The sequence below is a fragment of the Leopardus geoffroyi genome, chromosome B2 (genome assembly GCF_018350155.1).
Source record: "Leopardus geoffroyi isolate Oge1 chromosome B2, O.geoffroyi_Oge1_pat1.0, whole genome shotgun sequence".
NCBI lineage: Eukaryota > Metazoa > Chordata > Mammalia > Carnivora > Felidae > Leopardus > Leopardus geoffroyi.
In genome coordinates this window covers 98908134-98933108 of record NC_059332.1, presented here as the reverse complement: position 1 = coordinate 98933108, position 24975 = coordinate 98908134, and the positions used below count along the sequence as shown (strand labels likewise).

The 24975-nt window shown below is 37.6% G+C and overlaps 1 protein-coding gene across 3 annotated transcripts in view; it reads left to right on the top strand.

Annotated features, from left to right (window-relative positions):
• The window catches only part of AK9 (adenylate kinase 9), a 132319-nt gene that overhangs the window by 55669 nt on the left and 51675 nt on the right, over positions 1–24975 (top strand). For 2 of the 3 annotated variants that reach the window (XM_045499229.1, XM_045499231.1), the window contains 7 exons: positions 5313–5469; positions 6277–6391; positions 10354–10427; positions 13886–14044; positions 20236–20325; positions 20797–20997; positions 21397–21518. In XM_045499229.1, the coding sequence (XP_045355185.1) occupies positions 5313–5469; positions 6277–6391; positions 10354–10427; positions 13886–14044; positions 20236–20325; positions 20797–20997; positions 21397–21518 (918 nt within the window). The remainder of the gene's footprint in view (positions 1–5312; positions 5470–6276; positions 6392–10353; positions 10428–13885; positions 14045–20235; positions 20326–20796; positions 20998–21396; positions 21519–24975) is intronic. The other variant, XM_045499230.1, reaches the window with a different exon arrangement.

The following is a 24975-nucleotide window of genomic DNA, read 5'->3' as shown; positions in this document are numbered from 1 at the left end:
GTCAGTTGTACTTCAGTAACAAATAATAATAAATATATACATACATACTTTTACATGGATTTTTTTAAACCCACAACATGAGGATCAAGGTTCATTTTTTTCTAATACAAATATCCAGCTGTATTCTGGCACCATTTATTGAAAAGACCAACCTTTCCCCACTATCATAAATCAAGTGACCCTGGGGCGCCAGGGTGGCTCAGTGGGTTAAGCATCCAACTCTTGATTTTGGTTCAGGTCATGATCTCCTGGTTCATGAGCTCAAGCCCTGTGTCAGGAACAGCACTGACAGTGCAGAACAGCCTGCTGGAGCTTCTCTCTTTCCCTCTCTCTCTGCCCCCCCTCTCACGTGCTCTCTTTCTCTCTCTAAATAAATAGACAAACTTTAAAAATAAATAAAAATTAAAAAATAAATCAAGTGGCCCTGTGTGGTCTATTTCTGGACACTATTCTGTTCCATTGACGTATTTGTCTATCTGTGTTCCAGTACCACACATACTAACTACTGTAGCTCTGTAATTTCTCCCAGCATTGTTTTGTAGTTTTCAGGATAGAGGTCTTCAGTATCTCTCATTAGGTTTATTCTTAGGTATGTAATGTATTTTGATGCTATTTTAGATACCGTTGTGGTTGTATTTTATTTTCCAATTGTTGTTCCTGCAATCATTTTTGTATCCTGTTTTCCCATTTTGCTTCCCACTAATTTCACTTTCTTATCTGAAGCTCACAGCCCATGTGCAGAACAGGTGCACTTGGGCCTAATGGATGATCCAGTCCAGGAAAAGGGAATAGGTTTCATTTCATTTGCAAATGGAACAGTTAGGCATGGCTCCCTAGAGTGATGGGTTAAGGAGGCTTCTGAAACCACATCTGTATCTCGGTATTTTTAGAATCTTTTAGAGTTATAGTTTAACAGTATTTTAAAGTCTTAAAAATACAGAAATAATGATAGGTATCATTTCTACCAAAGGGAAATAAGAGTCACCCCCTTGCAATGGCGAATGCACAGAAATTTTTTCCGTGCTAAATCATTTGCACTTTTCCCTGGTTTCTGTCTTGACTGGCTACAGAGCACACAACAACAGAGGCTGGGGAACACTGGGAACTTTTTTCTGCTCCTATCCCTCTGCACACTTGTGATAACTGAAGCTGTTACACAGACTATACCAAAGGTATTTGCCCAGTACCTAGCAGAAAAATGTCTCGAGAACAACGTCAAGGGAAGTGGGGCTTTAGCGTCGAACCTGCCGCTATATGTTGTCCAGCCCATGACTTATCTGGCTGCGTATCACATCCACAACCTATTTCTTTAGTCACTGTAGTCTTCTTTATGTGATACATCAGTTTTGCTCTGCTTCCATGGTCACACAGCTATTGCTCTAAAATATCTCCATTTCTGCCCTTGTACCTGTGTTCATCACATGGTCATTATGTTTTTCTGGGCCTCCCTTGTCTCTGTGTCATGTCCTGCTTCCTCTGATTCTCCCAGTCCCTTCTCTCAATCTCTCTCTCTCTCTCTAGATATTTTTCACAGTGATAAATATTTGTTTATATGAGTGAGAAACATACATGTATGTGTATATTATATATATATATTCACAAGTGATTAAAAGTAAACATGAAATAACATAGAATAAGGGAATATAAAAACAGCATTAAATGCAGGGAAAAATTTATTGAGCTAAAAGCACAAAAGGATAGAAAGATGAATAGTGCATTTAAATGTTACATCATTTTTCTAAATATTACTTTCTCTCACTCACCCCTTCCCTGAGGATGTCCAAAGAGAGTGACACTATTTTCAATGCTCAGACACCTGAAAGCCCACTTCCATCACTCTGGTGACAGCGGGGCCAGACACAGACCAAGCACAAAGGGCCTACCACTTGCCCTGCAAGGCGCAGTCTCCAGGCTCAGAGTCCCGCCTTCACTCTGCTGGGCCGCACACTCAGGAGTTCTTTCAGATGTGAAATCCTAAGGCAGGTTCCCCCTTCTCTCCACAGTGACCTCAACTGGGGAATCTCCCTCAACAGATTCCTACACCGAAGCTGTTTTACCTATACATCCAAAACGTGTATCCTCAGGCACCCAGGTCCTTGCCTCCTGAAACTTTCCTCCCCTCAGTTTTGAAATGTCCAGGCCCGAGTGCCTTGTGCCACTTCAGCAACAGCAGCACCTTCCCCCTGCCCTGTTTCAGTGACTTCCTTTCCTGAAGCAGTGTCATGTGCCCATAATGTTTCACTTCTCTCTTCCCTTAGAGTCACTTGAGGTCAAGTCAGAAATATAACTTCCGCATTTGGACCTGCGCAAACACAGTGGGAAAATTTTCAAGCAAAATCTCAACAAAGAGGCTATTTAATAGTGATTCTCTCTATGAAGAAAAACAAACAAACATGAGAATCATAATTTTAGGACAAAGATCAAACTAGGGCAAGCATTTATAATAAATAATGACATATTAATTCCTTAATATAAATATTTCTCACAAATCAAGGAAAATAGAGTACTCTAATATAAAAGCGGGCAAAAGGGATAAACAGATTATTTCATCAAAGAAGAAATGCAAATGGTTCATTGAAAATTTTCATGTTCAAATTTTGATAAAAATATGAAACTTAAAACTGTGGGATACAGATTCTTACCTGTCAAATTGCCAAAGATTTTTAAAAATGCATAATAATCTATACTAGTGAGGCTATAATGAGATAGTCACATAGGGAGAGTGAAAATTGATACAGATGTTTTGGAAGCAATGTGTCGGTGTGTGTGAAAAGCCTTTAAAATGTTCATTCTTTTATGCCTTTTGACCTAAGGAATCTGACCTGAAGAAATACATAACATTTGGGCAAGGATTTATATATACAGATGTTCATCACAGTGTTATATTAAAATTGTAAGTGATGTAAACATTTAACAGTAAGAGAATAATTAAACAAAATAAGATCTATTCATTTGATAAAATACTATGAAGGGTGGTGCCTGGGTGGTTCTGTCGTTTGAGCATCCAACTCTCGATGTCAGCTCAGGGGATGATCTCATGGTTCGTGAGTTTGAGCCCTGCATTGAGTTCCATGCTGAGTGTGGAGCCTGCTTGAGATTCTCTCTCTCTCACTCTCTCTCGCTGCCCCTCACCCTTGCCCGTGTGCTCATTCTCTCTCCAAAATAAAAAAATATATATTATGAAGGTATTAAATTTTTCAAATCCATTGAGTGAGATGAAGAAATTATAAATTGCATCTCGGTGTTGCTTTAATTTTCATATCTTGAAACTGGACAGTAAAAGTTTCATTACCCATTGGGGCACCTGGGTGACTCAGTCGGTTGAGCATCCAGCTCTTGATTACGGCTCTGCTCATGATCTCACAGTTCATGAGTTCAAGCCAGCATCAGGCTTTACACTGACGGTGCAGAGCCTGCTTGGGATTCTCTCTCTCTCAGCCCCTCCCCCACTCTCTCTCACATGCTTGCTCTCTTTCTCTCTCTCTCTCTCTCAAAAATAAAAACAAAAATAATTTTTTTCATTAACCATTTATATTTCTTTTTTTCAGTTTTATTGAGTTCTTTTTGTTTCTTTTTAATTTTTTTAATGTTTATTTATCTGTGAGGGAGAAAGAGACAGAATGTAAGCAGGAGAGGAGCAGAGAGAGAAGGAGACACAGAATCTAAAGCAGGCTCCAGGCTCTGAGCTGACAGCACAGAGCCCAACACCGGTTTCGCACTCACAAACTGTGAGATCATGACCTGAGCTGAAGCCAGACGCTCAACTGACTGAGCCTCCCAGGCACCCCTATTGAGTTGTATTTGACATATAGCACCGTATTAGTTTAAGGTGTATAACATCAGGATATGGTTTATGTATATATTGCAAAATGTTTACCACAATAATTTTAGCTAACACCCATCACTTCACACACTTAGTTTGTGTGTGTGTGTGTGTGTGTGTGTGTGTGGTGAGAACATCTAACATTGACTCTCTTAGCAACTTTAAAATATACAATATAGTGTTGTAAACTATAGTCAGACCATGCTGAATATTACATCCCCAGGACTTATTCATCTTATAACGGTACATTTGTACCTTTGATCCCCTACACTCATTCCCCCACCCCCACCCCTGCCTCTGGCCACCACATATCTGTTTCCTGTTTCTATGAGTTTATCTTTTTAGATTCTACATATAAGTGAGATTGTATAGTATTTGTCTTTCTCTGTCTGACTTATTTTCATTTATACTTCTTTTTTATAGCTTTCTCTTTTTCTCTAATTCTCTATGTTAAGAATTTCAAAGTGTTTAAAATTCTTTTTTTAAAAGACTCTTCACTGAGATGGAGATTTGAAAAGTAGGTAATCTTAAATTCTGCAGAGGCCAGGGAGTCATACCCATCCTCGTGACATCTCTTCCCCTTTCACTTCTAACATCCTATGATTACCTGGTGACACACAAACTTGAAACCCTCAGAGTAGGTGTATTCACAGATCCACATCACTAATTTCCATGCTCGTGTTGAGGCTGTTGCTACTGCACTGAGGGAGGAGGGTTGGGGGCAGAGTTTGCCCCGATTCCTCTTATTGCTTTTAGCAACCATCTCAGTACATTCTCAGCTCTCACAATGAGGGCTGAAAAGCAAAAGGGAAATGAAGAGTGTTGTCACTAACACAGGCAAGCGGGACTGGGCCCTTGCTACTCAAAAGGTGGCCCAGGGACAACTGTCACCTGGGAGCATGTTAGAAATGCAGACTCATGGACCCTTGGTACCTAAAACCTCCTAAGTCAGGATTTGAACTCTATAATACTAAATAACAGGGGTGCCTGGGTGACTCTCTCAGTTGAGCACTTGACTCTTGATTTTGGCTCAGGTCATGTTCCCAGGGTTGTGGGATTGAGCCCCACATTGAGCTCCATGCAGAGCATGGAACCTGCTTGAGATTCTCTCTCTCTCTCTCTCTCTCTCTCTCTCTCTGCCCCTCTACCACTCATGTACGTGTGCACGCACATGCTCTCTTTCTCTCTAAAAATATACATACATACATATATATATATATATATATATATATATATATATAATACTGAATAGCATATAGCAAAAATGTATTGTTCTATGTATTTAATAAAGGCTTTTGCTTCCCATTCTTAATTTTTAAAACTTAGTTGATTTCCTTAGAATTTTCCCTTTTAAAATGAACTGATTCTTTTTTTTCTTTCCAGTGAGAATTTGAAAGATAATTGGTTAAGGTCCACAAAAATGATACATCAAAGAGTATCCTTGACTTCTGTGGCTGTGATGGTAATACCAGTGTGTCATTCTTAACAGGCTGTTGAAGAAAACACAAATAGGTCTTCTAGCGCCCCAAAACATGGAGGATGGATCCTGGACAACTGCCCTATTATAAAAGAACTGTGGATAGTCTTAGTCGAGAAAGGAATTATACCTGACTTAGTAATCTGCTTATCAGATACAGAAAACAATGGTTGGTATATATTCATCATGTAAATTTGAAAGTGAAGTTTTTCTTGGTGATACTATGTTTAGTTACAATACAAAATGGAAAACTCTCCACTCTTCCTAGGTACATATTCCACCCCAACAATCCCTTCGTGACTTAGAGGTACACAAAATGAGACATCCATTCACCAAGTAGATGGCCAGGGATAGCGTGCTGGATCCCTGGATGTTCCATCAGGCCCGAACAATTATTCTTTGGTGCTCAGTTTAACACCCCATTCCCAGTCAGCACTATAACTTCTAAATGAGAAATAGATAAGGCTGAGACTAGAGACTATATACCTGTTGTTATTCACCTCAAATGGGAAATATTAAGTATATAAAGATAGAAGAACTCAATTTTAACTATTCCATCCCTTTGGACAAAGCTATAATAATCAAAGCAGTATGGTACTGGCACAAAAACTGACACCTAGAATAAAGAGCCCAGAAATACACCCCTACACTTATGGTTAACTAATTTTTGACATGGGGGCTAAGAATATTCTGTCATCTTGCCTTTTAAGGAAATATATTTGAAAAGAGTTTCAAGGGGGGGAATATATTATCTCTTTTCATGTTTAAATTATGTTTAACATGCCAATATATATCTCTTAGAAAGGATTTGAGATGGTCTCAGTATTTTAAAGAACCTGGGCTCTACTTAGATAAATGCTTAAAGGAAAATGTATTTGGATTTGGGCAGAAATAATTTTTCATTGTTAATTTCCAAAATATATCTCACTGTATTTTATAGAGCTTCAAAATTAATGTTATTCTCTTTATATTTCAGGAAAATATTTACTGAATAGACTGTATTTAGAGAATAAACCTGAAATTGACTCTAAGATTTTGGAAAGATTATTAGATGAACTACAAAAGAAAAAAAAAGAGGAAGAAGAAGCAAGGTAAAATCTGCCTGGCTTAATAAAACAAGTTAACAAATCTTTTATATCTATTTACAAGCTACATTTATGAAATATCTTTAATAACAAAACAGTGGTCCACTAAGTAGATCCAATTCTTAAAAAACAAAACAAAACAAAAAAACAGTAGTTTTACAACTACTTACAGATTCTCTAAAGTACCGAGTTGGGCATGTTTTCGCAGCCCGAAATCGAACTTACTCTAGATCAGATGTTGACTCTCAAAAGACACTGTAAAAAAAACTGAGCACAAGCAAGACTTTTTTTTACCATATTTGTCTGTGACTTAAATAATTTCGCTGACTAGTATCCACAAATTGAAGAATAACATGATAAAAAGTAAATGAAAGTACACTTGTGTGAAATAACTAAAATCTGAACCCTGACTATGTTCTACATAAGGAGAAAACAAGACTAATTATTTATAGTTGGCAGGCTCAACATCAAAGTTTATTTTCCAGTCTGGGTGCACTGAAGAACTTTTACAAATGTGAGCACCTATCTATTTGTCCACGGCAGGGTCAAGAACTAAACTTTAATAAACTATCAGGTTCTTCAGATTGGAGAATAAAATATGAAAAGAAGCAGTGACTTAATTTGCTAATTGTTCTTTCTTGCTGAAACGTGCTTTAGATTGTAATTCATCCACTGGGATTCCTGCTTCTCAAAGTGATAATGTAAGCATTAAATTTCTTTATGCTAATCCACCAAAGCTCCTGCCGTTAAGGACAACACCTATAGACAGGAGCTTTCTCGAATGCTATTTCCTTTTCCCCTCAGATATCAGCAGTTAGAGCTGGGATTTAGGAGCCTCTTTGAATTCTAGAAATTATGAAGCTGGGAGGCACATAATGAGGGGCAGGGGAGGCAGATAACTGATAAGTGTATGTCAGAGGGATTTTTTTTTTCAGTGTTTACTCTTCATCTAAGTTAGCCATTCCTTTAAGAACTCAATACCAAAATATATGAAGTATAATTTAGTTAGGTTATTTAATAAAAGTGTTTGATATATTGAGTACAAGATATTGATTCAGACAATAATTACAAATGTATTACATTTGCTTTCAACTTTTACAAGTTTTCTTATAAATGGAGCTACCATCTGCTAAGGTTTAAGGGATTACCTAATTTTTTCCCAGTGTATGAGAAATGGAAATATTTGAGAACAGATGAAGATATTAACACAAGAATAAAACAAAGTTCATGTGGTTTTTAGACTGAAGGTCTGCAACATTTTAAGGAGATAATTTAGAATACATACTACATATACATGTATCTTTTTTTTGAGAGAGAGAGTGAGAGAAAGAGAGGGAGGGAGAGAGTGCATGCATAGCAGGGGGAACAGAGGGAGGAGAAAGAGAATCCCAAGCAGGTTCCACTCTGTCAGTATAGAGCTCAACGCAGGGCTTGATCCCACAACCTTGAGATTATGCCTGAGCCAAAACCAGGAGTCGGGACACTTGACTGACTAAGCCACCCAGGCGCCCCACACGTATCATTTTTTTTAAAAAAGGAAAAGAGAACTCCACTTTCTCCCTACTCTACCTTCATTTCCCTTTTATCCTATGGAACTCTGTGAGCTGTCTCTATAATCAATTGTTACCTCTTTTGATTCCAAATTGTCACATCTTTGTAAACTTCTTACAGGCAAAGATTTGCCCAGATTAAAACAAGCTTTTCTGCATCTGTATATGTTCTATATATTTTCTAATTTCTATACTTTAAAAATTCAACATGAGGGGCGCCTGGGTGGCGCAGTCGGTTAAGCGTCCGACTTCAGCCAGGTCACGATCTCGCGGTCCGTGAGTTCGAGCCCCGCGTCAGGCTCTGGGCTGATGGTTCAGAGCCTGGAGCCTGTTTCCGATTCTGTGTCTCCCTCTCTCTCTCTGCCCTTCCCCCGTTCATGCTCTCTCTCTCTCTGTCCCAAAAAAATAAACGTTGAAAAAAAAAATAAAAATAAAATAAATAAATAAATAAATAAAAATTCAACATGAGTATTTTTAAACAAACATTTTTTTCATATGCTGGAGAGAATGGAATTTAAAACTGTTAAAAAGAAAAAAGAAAAGTCATTTACAGGCCTTGCATCTCAGTTGGAAAGGAGATAAAATTAACAGGATTAAAAATTACAACTTGGGCCAAATATCTACAGACACACTGAATTCTGCAGCTTTTATAGCAGCAGTTTACAGATGTGCCAGTCAAGTCCAAGATAATTTCTGTCCTTCCATTTTGTCTTTGACTCATTTATCCAAGTGGTTTTGTAGAAGTGACTAACAACTAACAGCAAAATTCTTCCTCATTCTTGTCAAGTCTTAGATTCTTAGCAGTGGCTTACTATATTTAGGCTGTGGACAAGGAAAGGTTCACAAAAGAGCCCTGTCTGAAATAAACAGGATGACTGCTGATGGGCACGCAGTCAAATGGGGAAGGGGTGAAGAAAGAATATCCAGGAGTCTCAGAGGTCCGGGTCATGAACAAAGAGAACTCGAATTACACCACGACTGCAGGCGAGATTGCAGGATTTAGAATACCTAAATGAGAGAACATTCCCTAGTAACAAGAAATACATCTGTTGGCAAAAGAAGTATAGCAGTGTCTTTTGAAAAGAATAGAAATAATTAGATTTTCACAAGATGGAGAAAAGGATGCAAAGAACACTGAATATGGAGAAGGACAGATTTACAGAACAGTCAGAAAAACTGCCCCAGCGTGGGCAACCAGTATGAATAGGCTCTACTTAATTCATCCCCTGTTGGTGAATACTTGATACAATTTTTTGGTTTTGTTTTTTTTTAAATGCAATCGACATTCTTATTCATGTGTCTTTGTACAGTAGTATGTCAATTCTCGACAGTTAAGTCCTAGATATAGAATTTTAGGTCAAAGGTATACAAATTTTAATTTTAACAAGTATTGCTTTACTTCATCACTTTACTAGCTTTCCTTATACCTGTCTTCATCATGAAGGCAGGCTTAGTGCTTCAACCCTAGTGAAAAACAGATTCCCTCCAGATATTTATATTTTTATATTTCAAGTCTCCAAATTTCATTATTACTGTGTTGAATGGAAATAAGGAAATAATTTTTCTGATTACAAAGATAAGATAATTATCTATTCAATATAGAAAATTTTTATTTTATTTTATTATCATTTTTTAAATGTTTATTCACCTTTGAGAGAGAGAGAGAGAGAGAGAGACAGCACACAAGCAGGGGAGGGGTAGAGAGAGAGGGGGAGACACAGAATCGGAAGCAGGCTCCAGGCTCTGAGCTGTCAGCACAGAGCCCGACGTGGCCCTCAAACTTACGAACCGTGAGATCATGACCTGAGCCGAAGTCGGACGCTTAACTGACTGAGCCACCCAGGCGTCCCTAGAAAATTTTTAAATGCAAAAAATGATAAGTAAAAGAAAAAAATCTCATAATGCCAGCATCCAGAGATAATTACTGTGAACAGTTTGACTAGTTTTCTTCTAATCTTTTGATCATGATTTATATAAATTTTAAGTACAAAATTAAAATTAGATTATACATAGTTTTATATTATGCTTTTTTGTCACTTAACATTATTTTGTGAACGTTTTCCACTTAATCCGAAGGGAAAATGGTCCAACTTCTCCCATTTACCTTTTCAAATTGGAGTGAGACAATCCTTTATTAATTTTGACAAATTTCCCAATTAACAGCCAAAGTTTTTTAAAGTGTAACATTGCAACTTTCCTTACCAAAAAAAAAAAAGAAAAAAACTGGGTGGAAAAAACATGGAAAATTAACTGACTTCAATATCAGCAAAGTAAACATTTACAGTGTAAAGTTAAAAAGTATAATGAACATTATACACAACTTACTCTATTTTTTACCATCATAAGCCTCAAATACTGTAACATTGTGAGATGTCTGAATTTCCAAAGATGATTAAATTTTGGACATTTTCGTTTCAGAAAAGCCACAGAAGAGGCATTGGGAATACAAGAAAACCAAAGCCTGTTGGAAGCTATGAATGAGAAAGCAAAAGGCAAACACAGATTTGTATCACTAATAATGTGTCATTTAATTTTGTATTGTTACTGCAGGAAACTGCAGTATTTCAAGTGAATTACAGACAAGGTGACCATATATCCCTGTTTGCCCATGAGAGTCTAGGTTTATGCCTGTGGTATTGAAATATTTATTTGATCCACTTTCATTCTCAGTGTTCCAATTTAGATAATAAATTATATGGTCACTAGAGTAATGGAGTCATAGGAAAAGAGCTCCCACACAGATACCTACGTATGTACTCTCTACATGGATCATATGCAGCATGTCGTAAAACAGCTGCCCTTGTCATGTACGACACACGGCTGCTGGAATTCTGGTAGAAGGATTCCTGGGGAAGTTGAGAAAACAGCCAATCTCCTGCTATACCTATTTTCTTTGAACTTAAACTTCTATCTCCATTATAGAAGAATTTACTCCAAAAGTTTCTTTTAAGACTGAAGCTCTTAGCCTAGGGTTTATGCATAAAATTCAGAGGCCTGTGAGCTTGAATGGGAAAGTAACTACAACTTTATTTTCCCTAACCTTTATCTGAAATTTAATATTTCCTTCAACTGGTAATTAATATAGGCAACAAACCATAATAGTATCAGTAGTATCTTGACTTTGTCACCAATAGGAACAAAAATACTTTCATGTCACATTACAGTTTTATATATCCTGGTTATGCTTATCACTATTTCAAAATGATGGTAGTTATTAAACCAATTGCTACCTGTTGTTATTTAATGCATTAGTAAAGTTCACAAATTTCCTACAGCACAAAATTTATTTTGATATCTTCATACCTACATTTCAATATAATTGGATTCTTATGAATTTTATTTTATGGGTTTGAAAGCATTATTCTAAGGAGGGCCCATAAGTTTCATCAGACTGCCAGAAGGGTCCATGATTCAAAAGAGTAAAAAGTGTCTATTTCAGTTTTCCTTTGCTGGCAACAAGCCACCCCAAAACTGTAAAAGAGCCACATTTGTATTCCGTACACGTTTCTGTGGGTCAGGACTTAACTCAGGGCTAATCTCTCCCTGCTCCCTGGGAAGCTCATTCAGGCTTTGAGTGGCCACCTCAGAAGTCAGTCCTCCAGCCCCAGACAGGTTTTCAGAGACTGCAGCCTTGACCAACATCTTCATTTGACTTCATGAGAGACCCAAAGACAGAGCCACCGGTCAAGCTACCCCCAAAATCCTGACCCCAGGACCTGCAAGGATAACATGTGATTATTGTTGTCTTAATCACTAAATTTTGGAGTTCTTTATTATGAAGCAATAGACAACTAATACAACACATACTTAGTAAAATCGCAGATAGTATAAGGATCTTAACACATTTTTCAATCCATTCCTCACTTACCTGGTACACAGATTAGCCATTAGAATTCTAGAAAAAGTATTAGAATTTTTACACTTCTCAGCATCATTATATAAACTCTTCATTTGTATATTTTATAAAGTACCTAATATGGAAAAGAATTCAATTTATAGGGGTACCTTGGGGGCTCAGTCGGTTAAGCATCTAACTCTTGATTTTGGCTCAGGTCATGATCTTGCAGTTGGTGAGATCGAGCCCCAAATTGTGCTCTGCACTCACAGTGCAGAGCCTGCTTGGTATTCTCTCTCTCCCTCTCTCTCTCTGTTCCTCTCCTGCTGGCACATGCTCTCTCTCTCTCAAAAATAAATAATTTTTTTAATATTTATTTATTTTGGGGAGAGAGAGAGAGACAGAGAGTGAGCAGGGGAAGGGCAGAGAGAGAGAGAGGGAGACACAGAATCTGAAGCCGGCTCCAAGCTCTGAGCTTTCAGCACAGAACCTGATGGGCTCGAACTCATAAACTGTGAGATCATGACCTGAGCTGAAGCTGGGCACTTAACCAACTGAGCCACCCAGGTGCCCAAAAAATAAATAAACTTAAAAAAAAAAAGAATTCAACTTAAAAATAACTACATGTATGCATGTTAGGCATTTGATAATTTTTTTTACTATGAGAAGATGCTCAGTTGAAAGACATTGTGAGTTTCGGCCGTACAGCACATAACGTCATGCCAAGCCCTGGTCAGATTCCGCAAACGCTACTTCTTCCTTGTGTGCATCACCATAAATTCCTCTATGTAACACAAAAGTGTCACCACAATATAAGTCACCTACTTGGAAGCCACATGCACTGTAGTCCTGGTACAGACCCAGACCTATAAGAAAAAATACTTGGGGTTGCTTTGCTCTGGGTGCTTAATCATCCAGATTTAGATTAACATTCAGATGCCAGAGGTATCTCATACCACATAGTCTTGGAAGGTAATCAGTGGAGGAAGAAATTTCCACAAGAGTCCAGAAAACAGGCTCATTCATTTTCTCGTATCATCTGCATAGAAATATCTTGTTTTTTAATTTCATGAATATATTAAAAGGAATTGAGGAGATAGGTTTTCTTTCTTTATTTTTATTTTTATTTTTAACGTTTATTTATTTTTGAGACAGGGAGAGACAGCATGAACGGGGGAGGGTCAGAGAGAGAAGGAGACACAGAATCTGAAACAGGCTCCAGGCTCTGAGCTGTCAGCACAGAGCCTGATGCGGGGCTTGAACTCACGGACCACGAGATCATGACCTGAGCCGAAGTCGGATGCCCAACCGACTGAGCCACCCAGGCGCCCCAAGGAGATAGGTTTTCTGACACCGTTCACCGCATCTTCTTCCTGAAAGATTTACATGCAACTCCATAAAACTTGGAATTATGCTTTCAAAATTTACATTTGACATACAAATCAACATATTCCATTATTTGCAATTAGGTATAAGAAAATCTGTCATGTATACGTTAAATCTAGCCTCATGCTGCCCAATAGAAAGACAATGCAAGTCACATATGTAACTTTAAATTTTCTAGTAGCTACGTAAAAGCAAAAAGAAACAAGTGACATTAATTATATTTTACTTAATATACACAGAAGATTATTTTTTAACATGTAATCAGTGCAAAAATTTCTGAATGTACTTTGCATTCAGTTTTTCATACTAAGCCTTTAAAATCCATTGTGTATTTTATATTTGCAGCACACCTCAATTTGGATTAGCCACATCTCAAGTGCTCAATAGCCACACATAGCTAATGGCTCCACATCAGTGCAGTTCTAGCCATTTCCTTATTGAATGGACTTCTGGGCTGTTTCCAGTTTTTTACTGTTAAAACCCTTAGCCCCATGTTCCCCTAGCACTCCGAGCACATGACTATCATATTTTACCACTACATTTTAATAGATAAAATATGTAGACATTGTATCTGTCTCCCTCATTAAACCCCATGCTCCAGGAGGGCAAGGCCATTCCTTATTCTTTGTTTTGGCCTCAGCACTTATCAGAATCCTTGACGTCCAATTAAATATTTGTTAACCTAAAGCGAATAATGATTTTTTTCTCCTATTTTTTTTTTTTTTTTAGAACTAGAAGAGGCTGATCCAGAGACTGAAGAGGAGATTGAAGGTGAGGAGTCTGAAGCTCAGGAAGGGTCTGAGGCCCTGGAAGTAGCCGAGGAGACCAGGGGATCCTTACCTGAGGAACCTGAAGTGCCGGAGGTCCCTGAAACAGAACCTGAATCAGGTTAGACTCTACTGAGGCCATGTCCTTAATTCTACTTATGTCCATCGGGGTATGTGTGTGTGTGTGCACATGCATGTGTGTATTTGTGTCTTTTCTATGTTAATAAAATGGATGCAGGCTAAGAATGGTGACATGAGCTTCCAGAGAGCAGGCATTTAGTCCAAATCACATGGGTTGCAATGTCATAGAAATGCCAAATCTTCTCTGCCCTGGTACTGGCACTCAGGAGCAGGGCCAGCTATGTAAAATGTGAGTCTCGTGGTTCAAAAAGCAGGAAAATGTGCCTTTAAATGTACTAAAATATGAAGCTTTTCCTTTTCTTCCACAGACTCTCTCTCAATTTGTCATGGTGCTTTTGGTTTGCTATTTAATCTCATTTTAACTAAATAAAAATTTTAAATTTTATTCATTAGCATGGATTTTACTGTTCATCTTTATGTCGTACAATGCCATATTTAAATGGAAATATAAGAGCATTTAACTCATGTGCAGAGTCACCAAAATTATACAATTTGTATTTTGCAGCTTGTACATGCATATGCATTTCATTCTTAACAGAATACTGTATCAGTTCCATGCATAAAACTAGCTCAGCTTTTTATTTTGCTTCTTAATATGCACATATATTCTATCAACACTCTCCAGCTTTCTAATGATTAAGGGAAGACTGAAAGAAAGGGAACTCTGGGTTGCCCTGTTTTTTCCTTTACCTCTACATCATCCTTTTCAGCCTAAATGTTTAGCTTATACAGGAAAGTAATATGAGTAAGAAAGTTTCCTTGATTATTCACGTCTCTTTGAATGCTATCACCTTCTTTCAGTATCTGAAGCAAGTTGTAGTTCAAGGGAAAGCATGGTCTCTCATTGCTGCCAGAGTCCTCCCTCCCCCCACAACACTCAATCACATGACTCCTTCACACATAGGTCCCTTAGAATTCTACGCTCACGGTGGGGCGTCAGGAATGTTCATGAGAACTTGAGAGCAAGGGATGGGAAACACATATTGTGCGTATCTCTACTCGCATGCACTCTCTGTTGTCCCCCTGGAGTCCCTTTTGATTTTGCTTAAAAAAAACAATTCAAAGGTAAAATTACTAAAAATTTCAAAATGACAACCAAAGAGCATTAATCTAAGTGTGAGGCCATTCTAAGCAAAAGACCTTGTGCAAGTGCACGGGTCACACACTTGTGAGCCAGCCCTGCCTCACAGGTCCACCTTAGTGCAGGGCTCTAAGAAGGAGTCTGTGGACAATGCAAGTTACTCTCAGGAGAGTGTCTTAAAGCAGCAAGACAGGGGACCCCACTGTGGTGGGAATGAGGCACATAAATGCTTTCAAGCATGGTTAGTATTGGATTAGAAACTAATCCTACAAACTAAAGGCCTTCAGATACCTGCAGCTACATGCCAGCCTGGAGTAATTAAGGGCTGAGAACCCGCTGTTAGCTGTAAAAGGACCAGGACTAAGAGGAATTTTTACAGTGAGAAATCTCAAGTTCAACATAAATCATTTTTACTGTAGGATTAGCATTAGCTTTATGAGACAATAAGTACAAAATCAGATCCCTTGTGCCAAACAGAGGAGCCAGCAGGATGAAACATACAATTTCCTTTTAGGAGTCCCACACCTCTATTGACTTCAGCTCCTACCCAGAAACTTCATTGTTTTCTTCAGTACCTAATCAATTTAACTGATGATTCTTCTACCCACCTACCTTTCACAAGAAGACAGGCCATAAAATACCAAAAGAAAGAAAGGCAACTGACATCCATCAAATATGACATGTCAAACATATCCCTATAATTCCAGTGTCCACAATAGCTCACAATTAGTATTTACTGATGTTATAGGTCTATGGGACAATTCAGTGTTGTTGCCTTCTATCTGATTAATTCCCCCCAGAGAACCTACTTTGGATGTTCTAAAGCCAGCATCCTATTCTAGTTAGGGTCAGTTCTAGCCCAATTCTAGACAATGTTGACATGACTAGGCTTCTCCAGGGCTGGTTTGCTTCTGTAAAATGGGTCTCTTTGGCCATATTAAACCATATTTTACTTCACAGAGGGGCTTGCATCTGGTTTAGCTAGTGATTACTTCTTCTATCCAAGGGTCTCTTTCTTCATAAAGTATTCTCCTCTAAATTACTTAAGGAGGCAATTATGAACACAGCCCAAGTGTCCATTGACAGAAGAATGCATAAAGAAGATATGGTGTGTATACACACACACACACACACACACACACACACACTGGAATATTATCCATCCATAAAAAAGAATTAAATCTTACCATTTGCAACAACATGGCTAGATCTAGAGGGTATAATGCTAAGCAAAATAAGCCTATCAGAGAAAAAATAAATACCATATGATTTCACTCATATGTGGAATTTAAGAAATAAAACAAATGAACAAAGAGGAAAAAAAGAGACAAACCAAAGCACAGAATCTTCACTATAGAGAACAAACTGATCGTTATCAGAGGGGAGATGGGTGAGGGAATGGGTGAAGTAGGTGAAGGGGATGAAGAATACAATTATCTTTTTTTTAAAATTTAAATCCAAGTTAGTTAACATACAGTGTAATAATGATTTCAGGAATAGGATGTAGTGATTCATCAGTTACATATAACACCCAGTGCTCCTCCCAGTTCTCCTCCCAACAAGTGCCCTCCTTGATGCCCATCACCCATTTAGCCCATCCCTGCACCCAACACCCCACCAGCAACCCTTAGTTTGTTCTCTGTATTTAAGAGTCTCTTATGGTTTGTCTCCCTCTCTGTTTTTATCTTATTTTTGCTTCCCTTCCCCTACGTTCATCTGTTTTGTTTCTTAAAATTCCACATACGTGTGAAATCATATGATATTTTTCTTTCTCTGACTTATTTCACTTTAACATAATACAGAAGAGTACAATTATCTTGATGAGCACTGAGTAAGGTATGGAATTGTTGAATCACTATATTGTTCACCTGAAATTAACATAACACTGTATACTAACTACACTGGAATTGAAATAAATATAAATTTTAAAGCTAAGTTTCTTATTTTAAAGGCTCCTAAGCTCCACCCAAGTCCTGGTTGAAGCAAGTATAGGATGGAGTTTAGGAATCTATATTTTAATGAACACCTCAGGTGATTCTTATACTTGATCACAATTGAGAACTGTCATAGGGGAAAAAAAATTAGGCTGAAGAAAAGTTTTATTAATGGTTGCCTTACATCATGGAAAAAGCTCAGTATTGTACTTATGAAAAACCTGGTCCTGAAAACTTACACTCAAGGGTGACTTAGCTGCATACTGTATCCACAGGTCACAGTGAATTGACATATTGAATAGAATATAGACAAGTTGAAATTTAGAAAATGTCTCTCAGACAGTGATCATGGTTCTGATATAATTGACATTAAATTGTGTATTTAAAAATCACTCAGATATCCAGTCAAGTTTGACGTGACATGATAATTATAGGAAACATACAAATAGAAAGATGGGAGAAAATCACCATAGTCCTGCCAGCAAGAAGCAACAAATATTTAATATTCTGATATATTTCCTTTCAGTTTTCCTAAGCATGGCATTTTGTTTTGTTTTGACCTGTGACTTGATTGGACTCAAGCCTAAGAGAAAGGTTTTCTCTGGGACATTTCTTTTTTTTTTTTAATGTTTATTTATTTTTGAGAAAGAGAGAGAGACAGAGAGAGACAGAGAGACAGAGTGCAAATGGGGGGAGGGGCAGGGAGACACAGAATCCAAAGCAGGCTCCAGGCTCTGAGCTGTCAGCACAGAGCCTGACGCGGGGCTTGAACCCACAAACCATGAGATCATGACTTGAGCCAAAGTCGGAAGCTTAACCTACTGAGCCACCCAGGCACCCCCATGTTCTTTTTTCTTTTCTGCAGAGATGCTCAGAAGATATTCTTCAATTCCATTATGTTTTTTAACTTTGCTAGTATGTGAGCGATTTTTCCTGGAATTCAGTGAGCTCTTTTTATCTTCATACTAGTCTTTGTCTAGCTTAAAATGGTTTTATTCAATTATACCTTCATTTATTGCTTCAGATTCCTTTTTCAGGATTACTTTTTATTATTTTTGGTTAGTTTCTGTTTCTCAACCACATTAATCTTTTCCCTGATAGTTTTGATGTCTTTTTTCTTTTTCTCTGTATTCTTTGGAAGGTTGTTGTCCTCCACCTGAGATTTATTTTCTGCTTCTTTGCCTCTATCCTGCCTCTATCCTGATGCATATTTGAATCTGCTATTGCATTTTACATTTCCTTGCATTGCTTTCTTATTGGAACTAGCTTTCTTGCATCCCTGCCTTTATCTTAGGTTGGTCTCTCTTTTTTGCTTCATGATTCTTATTTCATAAGCTATGTTGTCTTCCTGTGCTTTTTGAGTATACCGAGCATGTATTTTCTAAAATTTACTCTGCTTCATAAAAGAAATCCTTTTCAAAAGCAAATTCTTCATCTAAATCTTTGGTTTAATAACTCTTTCCCTTCACTATAACATCTTTTCAAGGGCCTTGTCATTATGTTGTTGTTGTTGACTTGTCCTTGAATGGAGCAGATTATATTGAGCTCTAGTAGGTAGAGTAGGGAAACCAACAGGAAGAATAGGTGGAATATTTATAAGAATCATCCCCCAATCCACACACATGCTTGTGCATGCACACACACACACACACACACACACACACACACACATTTTCCTTTAATGTTTAATGTTTTGCCTGGTACTCTCAGATATAGACCTGAAGGTAAAGTTAATGTGCATTGGCCTAGTTCAAGTGGTGATATTTAGTAAATATTCATCTTATCTGTCTCTCCTATACTGCACTGGATCTTCATCATCTCTGACTATTTCATTCCATAATTAGCCAGAGAAGCTAAGACAGTTTAGAAGTCCCTGTATATTCTTGGTGTTCTTCTTATCTTCGTCATGATTTATAATGCTTTTCTTTAGATAAGTGAGCACATTACAATTAAACATATCACCACCAGACCAGCCCTAGGTTTGTCCTCTTCTATATCCTACTCCCTTGACTATTTTTTTAAACGTTTATTTATTTTTGAGAGACAGAGAGAGACAGAACATGAGTGGGAGGAGGGGCAGAGAGAGACAGGGAGACACAGAATCTGAAGCAGACTCCAGGCTCTGAACTGTCAGCACAGAGCCCGACGTGGGGCTCAAACCCACAAACCATGAGATCATGACCTGAGCCCAAGTCGGATGCTGAACCCACTGGGCCACCCAGGGGCCCCTCCCTTGGGTATTAATTATAGAATTCTGTAGAAAGAGGACCAAACCGTTACTTTAGCTTGGAAAACAGTTTCCAGTGTTACAGAATGGAGCTATATAGAGAATATTACATAAATATGTTATATATTTGGTCTACACAAAATTTTTGTTTCAGAACTAGGAGAGACTATAAAGTGAGAAGATAGACAACTAGTTCTTCCTTCCTTGAACCATCTCTGCTGGATGGTATGTGATGCACGTCTTATAACATCCAGGAAAATAGTGTTCTATCTATATCTTCAATACACGCACAGCTGGGACTTTGATATATCATTGTCTTTCATTGTCACTTTATGATTTTTTGGTGTATTTTCATGGGTGGATTAAGAAATTAAAAGAGGGGCACCTGGGTGGCTCAGTTGGTTAAGCGGCCGACTTCGGCTCAGGTCATGATTTCGCGGTCCGTGAGTTCGAGCCCCGCCTCGGGCTCTATGCTGACAGCTCAGAGCCTGGAGCCTGTTTCAGATTCTGTGTCTCCCTCTCTCTGACCCTCCCCCGTTCATGCTCTGTCTCTCTCTGTCTCAAAAATAAATAAATGTTAAAAAAAAAAAAAAGAAATTAAAATAAATATCAGGAACTCCTAGTCTGATGCCATGTGAACAGAAGTCTGAATAATATTTAACAATTAACAACAGTTATCACTCAGAATTAGATGTGCCATGTGTATATTATTTTGGTCAATGTCCTTTTATATATTTTTAAATATTCTTCATTTTTCACTCTATATTATTAAATATTTTAAGCCATACTTCACCTAACAGGAACTGTATTTTCACTTAGACATAGTATACACAATTAAACTGTGTTTTGAAATTTTCTTTGTGCCAAAAATTTCATAAAGGAATAGTGTTTTAAAATTCAAACACTAACTATTAGCTTTATTTTTTAAGTATCTGAGCCTGGGGAGGATACTACAGTTGGAACAGACATTTCAAAAGGATCCAAAGAGGCCCTGGAAATTAAAGAATTGTCTGAAACAGGTTAGATTGTAAAAGTACTTACTGTGTGAAAGTACTTTTCAAATTCTTTTACAAAGGGCGTAGTCCCTTATTTTAGGCATAGTACCAATTTCCTACTTATTTTTTTCTATGTTGTATACCAGTTGATATGTATTAATTTAGCTTATTACATTAAAAATATATGTAGCCAACTTATAGTACTGTTTTCCATCAAATTTTATTTTATACATTAACAGTTAAAGTTGCTATATGAAATTATTAATAATTATCCAAATAATTTTGATTTTATTAATAATAATTCATCTAAGCCATTATAAAAAACGAAGCATAATTAAAATATGATTTGTGAGTGTAATATTATTAATTAGAAAACTAAGTTTATTTCTTTCAAATGTTTTTAAAATACTATAAAGTATAAATTATTTTCACAATATGTCTAAAGATATAATATTTGAAGATTCTTTTTTCTTTCCTTTAACCTTTACTCAAAAGTTGTACTCCCTGAGTTTCCAGAAGATGCTTATCCTGATGTTCCTGAAATGGAGCCAATTAAAGAGAAGGTTAAAAATTTCAACTTTGGCTGGAAACAGCTGGAACCAGCAATCCATGAGTCTTTCGTTCAAATTTTAAACTTGGAGATTGCTGACAAAACACCAGAGGAACTACTTCAAAAAGTAGTTGAGATTATGGAAAGTAAGAGCCACAATCATAACATTTATTGTCAAGAGCAGGTAATATTATTAAAAGCACCGTGAAAGCTTAAAGTCTTTCTTGATGGTTTAGGAAGTAAAATATTCAGTACATTCAAGGTTGATATTTAAAATATTTAGCAACCTCATCTTGCAGGCACCTGCCAATCATAACAGTTCCGGGGCACAAAGCACTGGCCAAATTGGCCGGTTGTCATTTAAAGAGTTTGTGAAGACCTGTTTGCATACACATTTAAACTAAGATCAGTCATTATAATCAAATTTCGTAATCTTTGACTACTTTTTTATGCTAATATCTTTTTATTCTAAAAATATCTTCCCAAAAGTTACATCTTTTTTTTTTTTTTTTTTTTTTTTTTTTTTTTTTTTTTTTTTTTTACAGAACCCTTCCAGTATGCAGGATGGGAGTTAACTATGGAAGATTATGATGAAGAAACAGAAGACTATCAGGCCAACGCTGAAGTTGAGGAGGAGCTAGAAGAGGAAGAGGAAGAAGAGGAAGAGGTATATGACTCCTTTATTACCTCTCATTCACATTGGTCACATCATTGAAAGTGCACATATGCAGAGTGGTAACTAGCACTTTTGGACCCCAAGAAAACAAGCAGGCATCCTCAATGTTATAAATAAGCATTTTCAACACACTTTGCCTCTACCCACCTTTGCTTGACCCCTGAAATGCCAGGGCTAGTTAGACAATATTTTACACCCATGAAAAAAGAAAAGGGAAATCTTTAAAAAATTTTTTCCACGAAAACATTTATAGGTATTAGAGACAGAAATATTTAACAGAAGTGGGTGTTTCATGTAAAAAACAGATAGCAATGGCCTCTTTGGGAGGCTGCTAGTATGATAATAAGTAGCAGTATTCTCAAGTGGAACAAGTCATTTTCAGGCATTAAACTATTCCCTTAGCAAGAGAATTTTGATAAACATTCTCATTTGATAGCCACACAATTCAGGTATCTATCAATAATAAAATAAGAAGTGATTCTTTTAATTTTAGGTTTTATCAATTCTTTTTTTTTTTAATTTTTTGTTAACATTTATTCATGTTTGAGAGACAGAGCATGAGCGGGGAAGGGGCAGAGAGAGAGGGAGACACAGAATCCAAAGCAGGTTCCAGACTCTGAGCTGTCAGCACAGAGTCGGGTGCGGGGCTCGAACTCACGAACTGCGAGATCATGACCTGAGCCAAAGTCGGACACTCAACCCACTGAGCCACCCAGGAGCCCCATAGGTTTTATCAATTCTTTTGAGGCTCCTAGACCCAGTTCCAACATGAGAGGTCCTCCCCAACACAACACCTAGCAGTTCTCAGACACCAGCAGGGTCTGAGAATTCACTTCAATTCTGATACTGTCTACTTGGAGATTCCAGAGGTTAAGGATTCAGTCCTAAAGGACTGCTCCCCCCTCCCAACCTAGATGCCAGTCACAGCCCCAGGTTATTTCCCGTGCTTCTGACTGACTGGCTACAGATTAGGGGTTCCAATAACCTCCTTAGGTTCAATTACTTTGCTAAAGCAGCATACAGAACTCAGGAAACCACTTACCTACATTTACCAGTTTACAAAAGGATGAGATAAAGAATACTAATCAACAGCCAGATGAAGCAATACATAGGACAAGGTCCTGAACAAAGAACCTTCTTTCTGTCCTTGTGGAGCTTGGGGCCCTGCTTGGTAGGACACGGAAGCTCTTCTAAAAGAAAAGACCAAAAAGCTGTCCTCATGGATTTTTATGGAGGCTTCATCATATAGTCATGATTGGCTAAGTCTTTGGCCATTGGCTGATTCAACCTCCATCCCCTCTCCCCCACCTCACCTGGGAAGGTGGGCGGTAGAACTGAAATTTCCACCCTTCTAATTGACATGCAATAACCTGGCTGAAACTAAAAATAATTATGTTAAGAGAAAGAAGCCCAACAAAAAAAGAATACATCCTGTATGATTCCATTTACATAAAAATTTAGAAAACTAATTATAGTGCTAGAAAACAGAGCAGTGGTTGCCTGGGAATGGGGCAGGTGGGAGGCAAATAGGAGCAGGAGCGAGAGATTTTACATAGAAGTGTGAGCAAACTTTTGGTATTCATGAATATATCCATTATCCTGGTTGTGGTGATAGTTTCACAAATGAATACTTGTGTGAAAATTTATCAAATTTTATACTGTAAATATGTGCAGTGTTTTAATGTTTGTTATACCTCAGTCAAGCTGTTAAAAGTATTAATGGTGGTTATATCTCAATGATGAACTTACAAGCAATTTTTATTTTTTAAATATATTATCTGATTTTTTAACACTAGAAATATATAATTTTCACATTAGGAAAAATCAACAACAAAGATATTTCCCTTTCACCAAACAGAAAGTGCAAAAAGAAACAATAGTTCTACTGCTACACCAGAGTTCAGGAATCACACCAAGATAGGCCCAAGTGTCTCTCTTTTCTTATCAATCTTGCCTATACTTCGGGTGCATTTAAATCTGTGTATTATGTCTTTCTGTATCTGTGGGAAATTAATTATTGCCTCTTTTCCATCTCTTCCTTTTTTTTCTTCCATAATACCTAATACTAATTAGGTCTCTTGGATCTATCCTCCAAATATCTGTATCTTTTCCCTCAAATTCTCCAACTCTTTACTTTTTTGTTCATATATTTGTAGATATGTCTTCCATTCATTCTTCTCATTTAAGACATTCACTGGGGTCTTACTGCTGTTATAACTAACTACCACAAAGTTAGTGGCTTAAAATAACAAAATTATCATACAGTTCTCAAGGTTAGTTCTCTGAAAGGAATCTTACAGGGCTAAAATCGGTATTAGCTATGTTCCTTCTGATAGAGGAGAAAACTTTTCCTGTCTTTTCCAGCTTCTGGATGCCACCTGCATTCTTTGGTTTATGGCTTCTTCTTCTATCCTCAAAGCACATTATTTCAGCCTCTGCTTTCCATCATGTTATCTCCTCTTCTGCTTTGACCTTCTTGCCTCTCTCTTATAAGGAACTTTGTAATTACATTGGGCCCACTTGGGTAGTCTTCCCATCTCAACATCCTTAATCACATATGAGGTTCTCACAGGTTCTGGGGACCTTTGGGGGCCATTTTTCTACCACAAGTGGTCACTCTCCTCTTAGGCTCATTTATGTATTTTGTTGGTGCCCATGAACTCTTTCTACTGTTTATTTGCATTTCTATTAATGTCCTCATCAATTTTCTCCTCAGAGATTGGGTTCTTTCCATCTGTGTTGCAAAGTTTTGTGGTCTATTTGATCTGACTGAACTTTCAGTTAACTAGACTCCCTTAGATGGGTGGTGGTTTTCTTTCTTCTTTTTCTTTTTGTATTCAGTAGGGTTCAGAACTGTTGCTGGAGTGCTTTAGGTGACAACATTCTCAAAATTTATAAAAGGCAAAGTGACTTCTCTCCCCATAGGTCAGGAGTATAGAGGCAGGGCATATATTGATTGCTATGTGTGCCTATGACAAGCCCACGTTACCCAGATTCCTCGTACTTGCTCAGATTCAGGTTTGGGGAGGACTCTTCCCACCCATACAACTCCTTCTTGGTCTTCTGTGGACCAGAGAGACCACAAGCACTTCCCTGGTCGTTGCTGATGCTAACATTCCCCAGGAAATCCAGAAACTCAGGAAAACAAAATTCCTCCTAGGACTTGACATCTTAATACTCTGTCTCTCTGATGTTCGTCTCCATGCACTCATCCAGCCCATAGTGGTAAATAATGCCATACAGTTCCCTCCCCTACAATGTTTATGGGTACCAGTTGTCTGCCCCAGCAGTTAAGTTTAAGAGAAAGGAAGGGAATGTCTTCATATCACCATTTTCCCAGAATCTCTTTTTCCAAGACACTCCACACATTGCCTCTACACACATACCTCACATTCTGTTTCTAAAATTTATTTAGGGATAATTCTGGACCCACCCATTATAAGGAAAA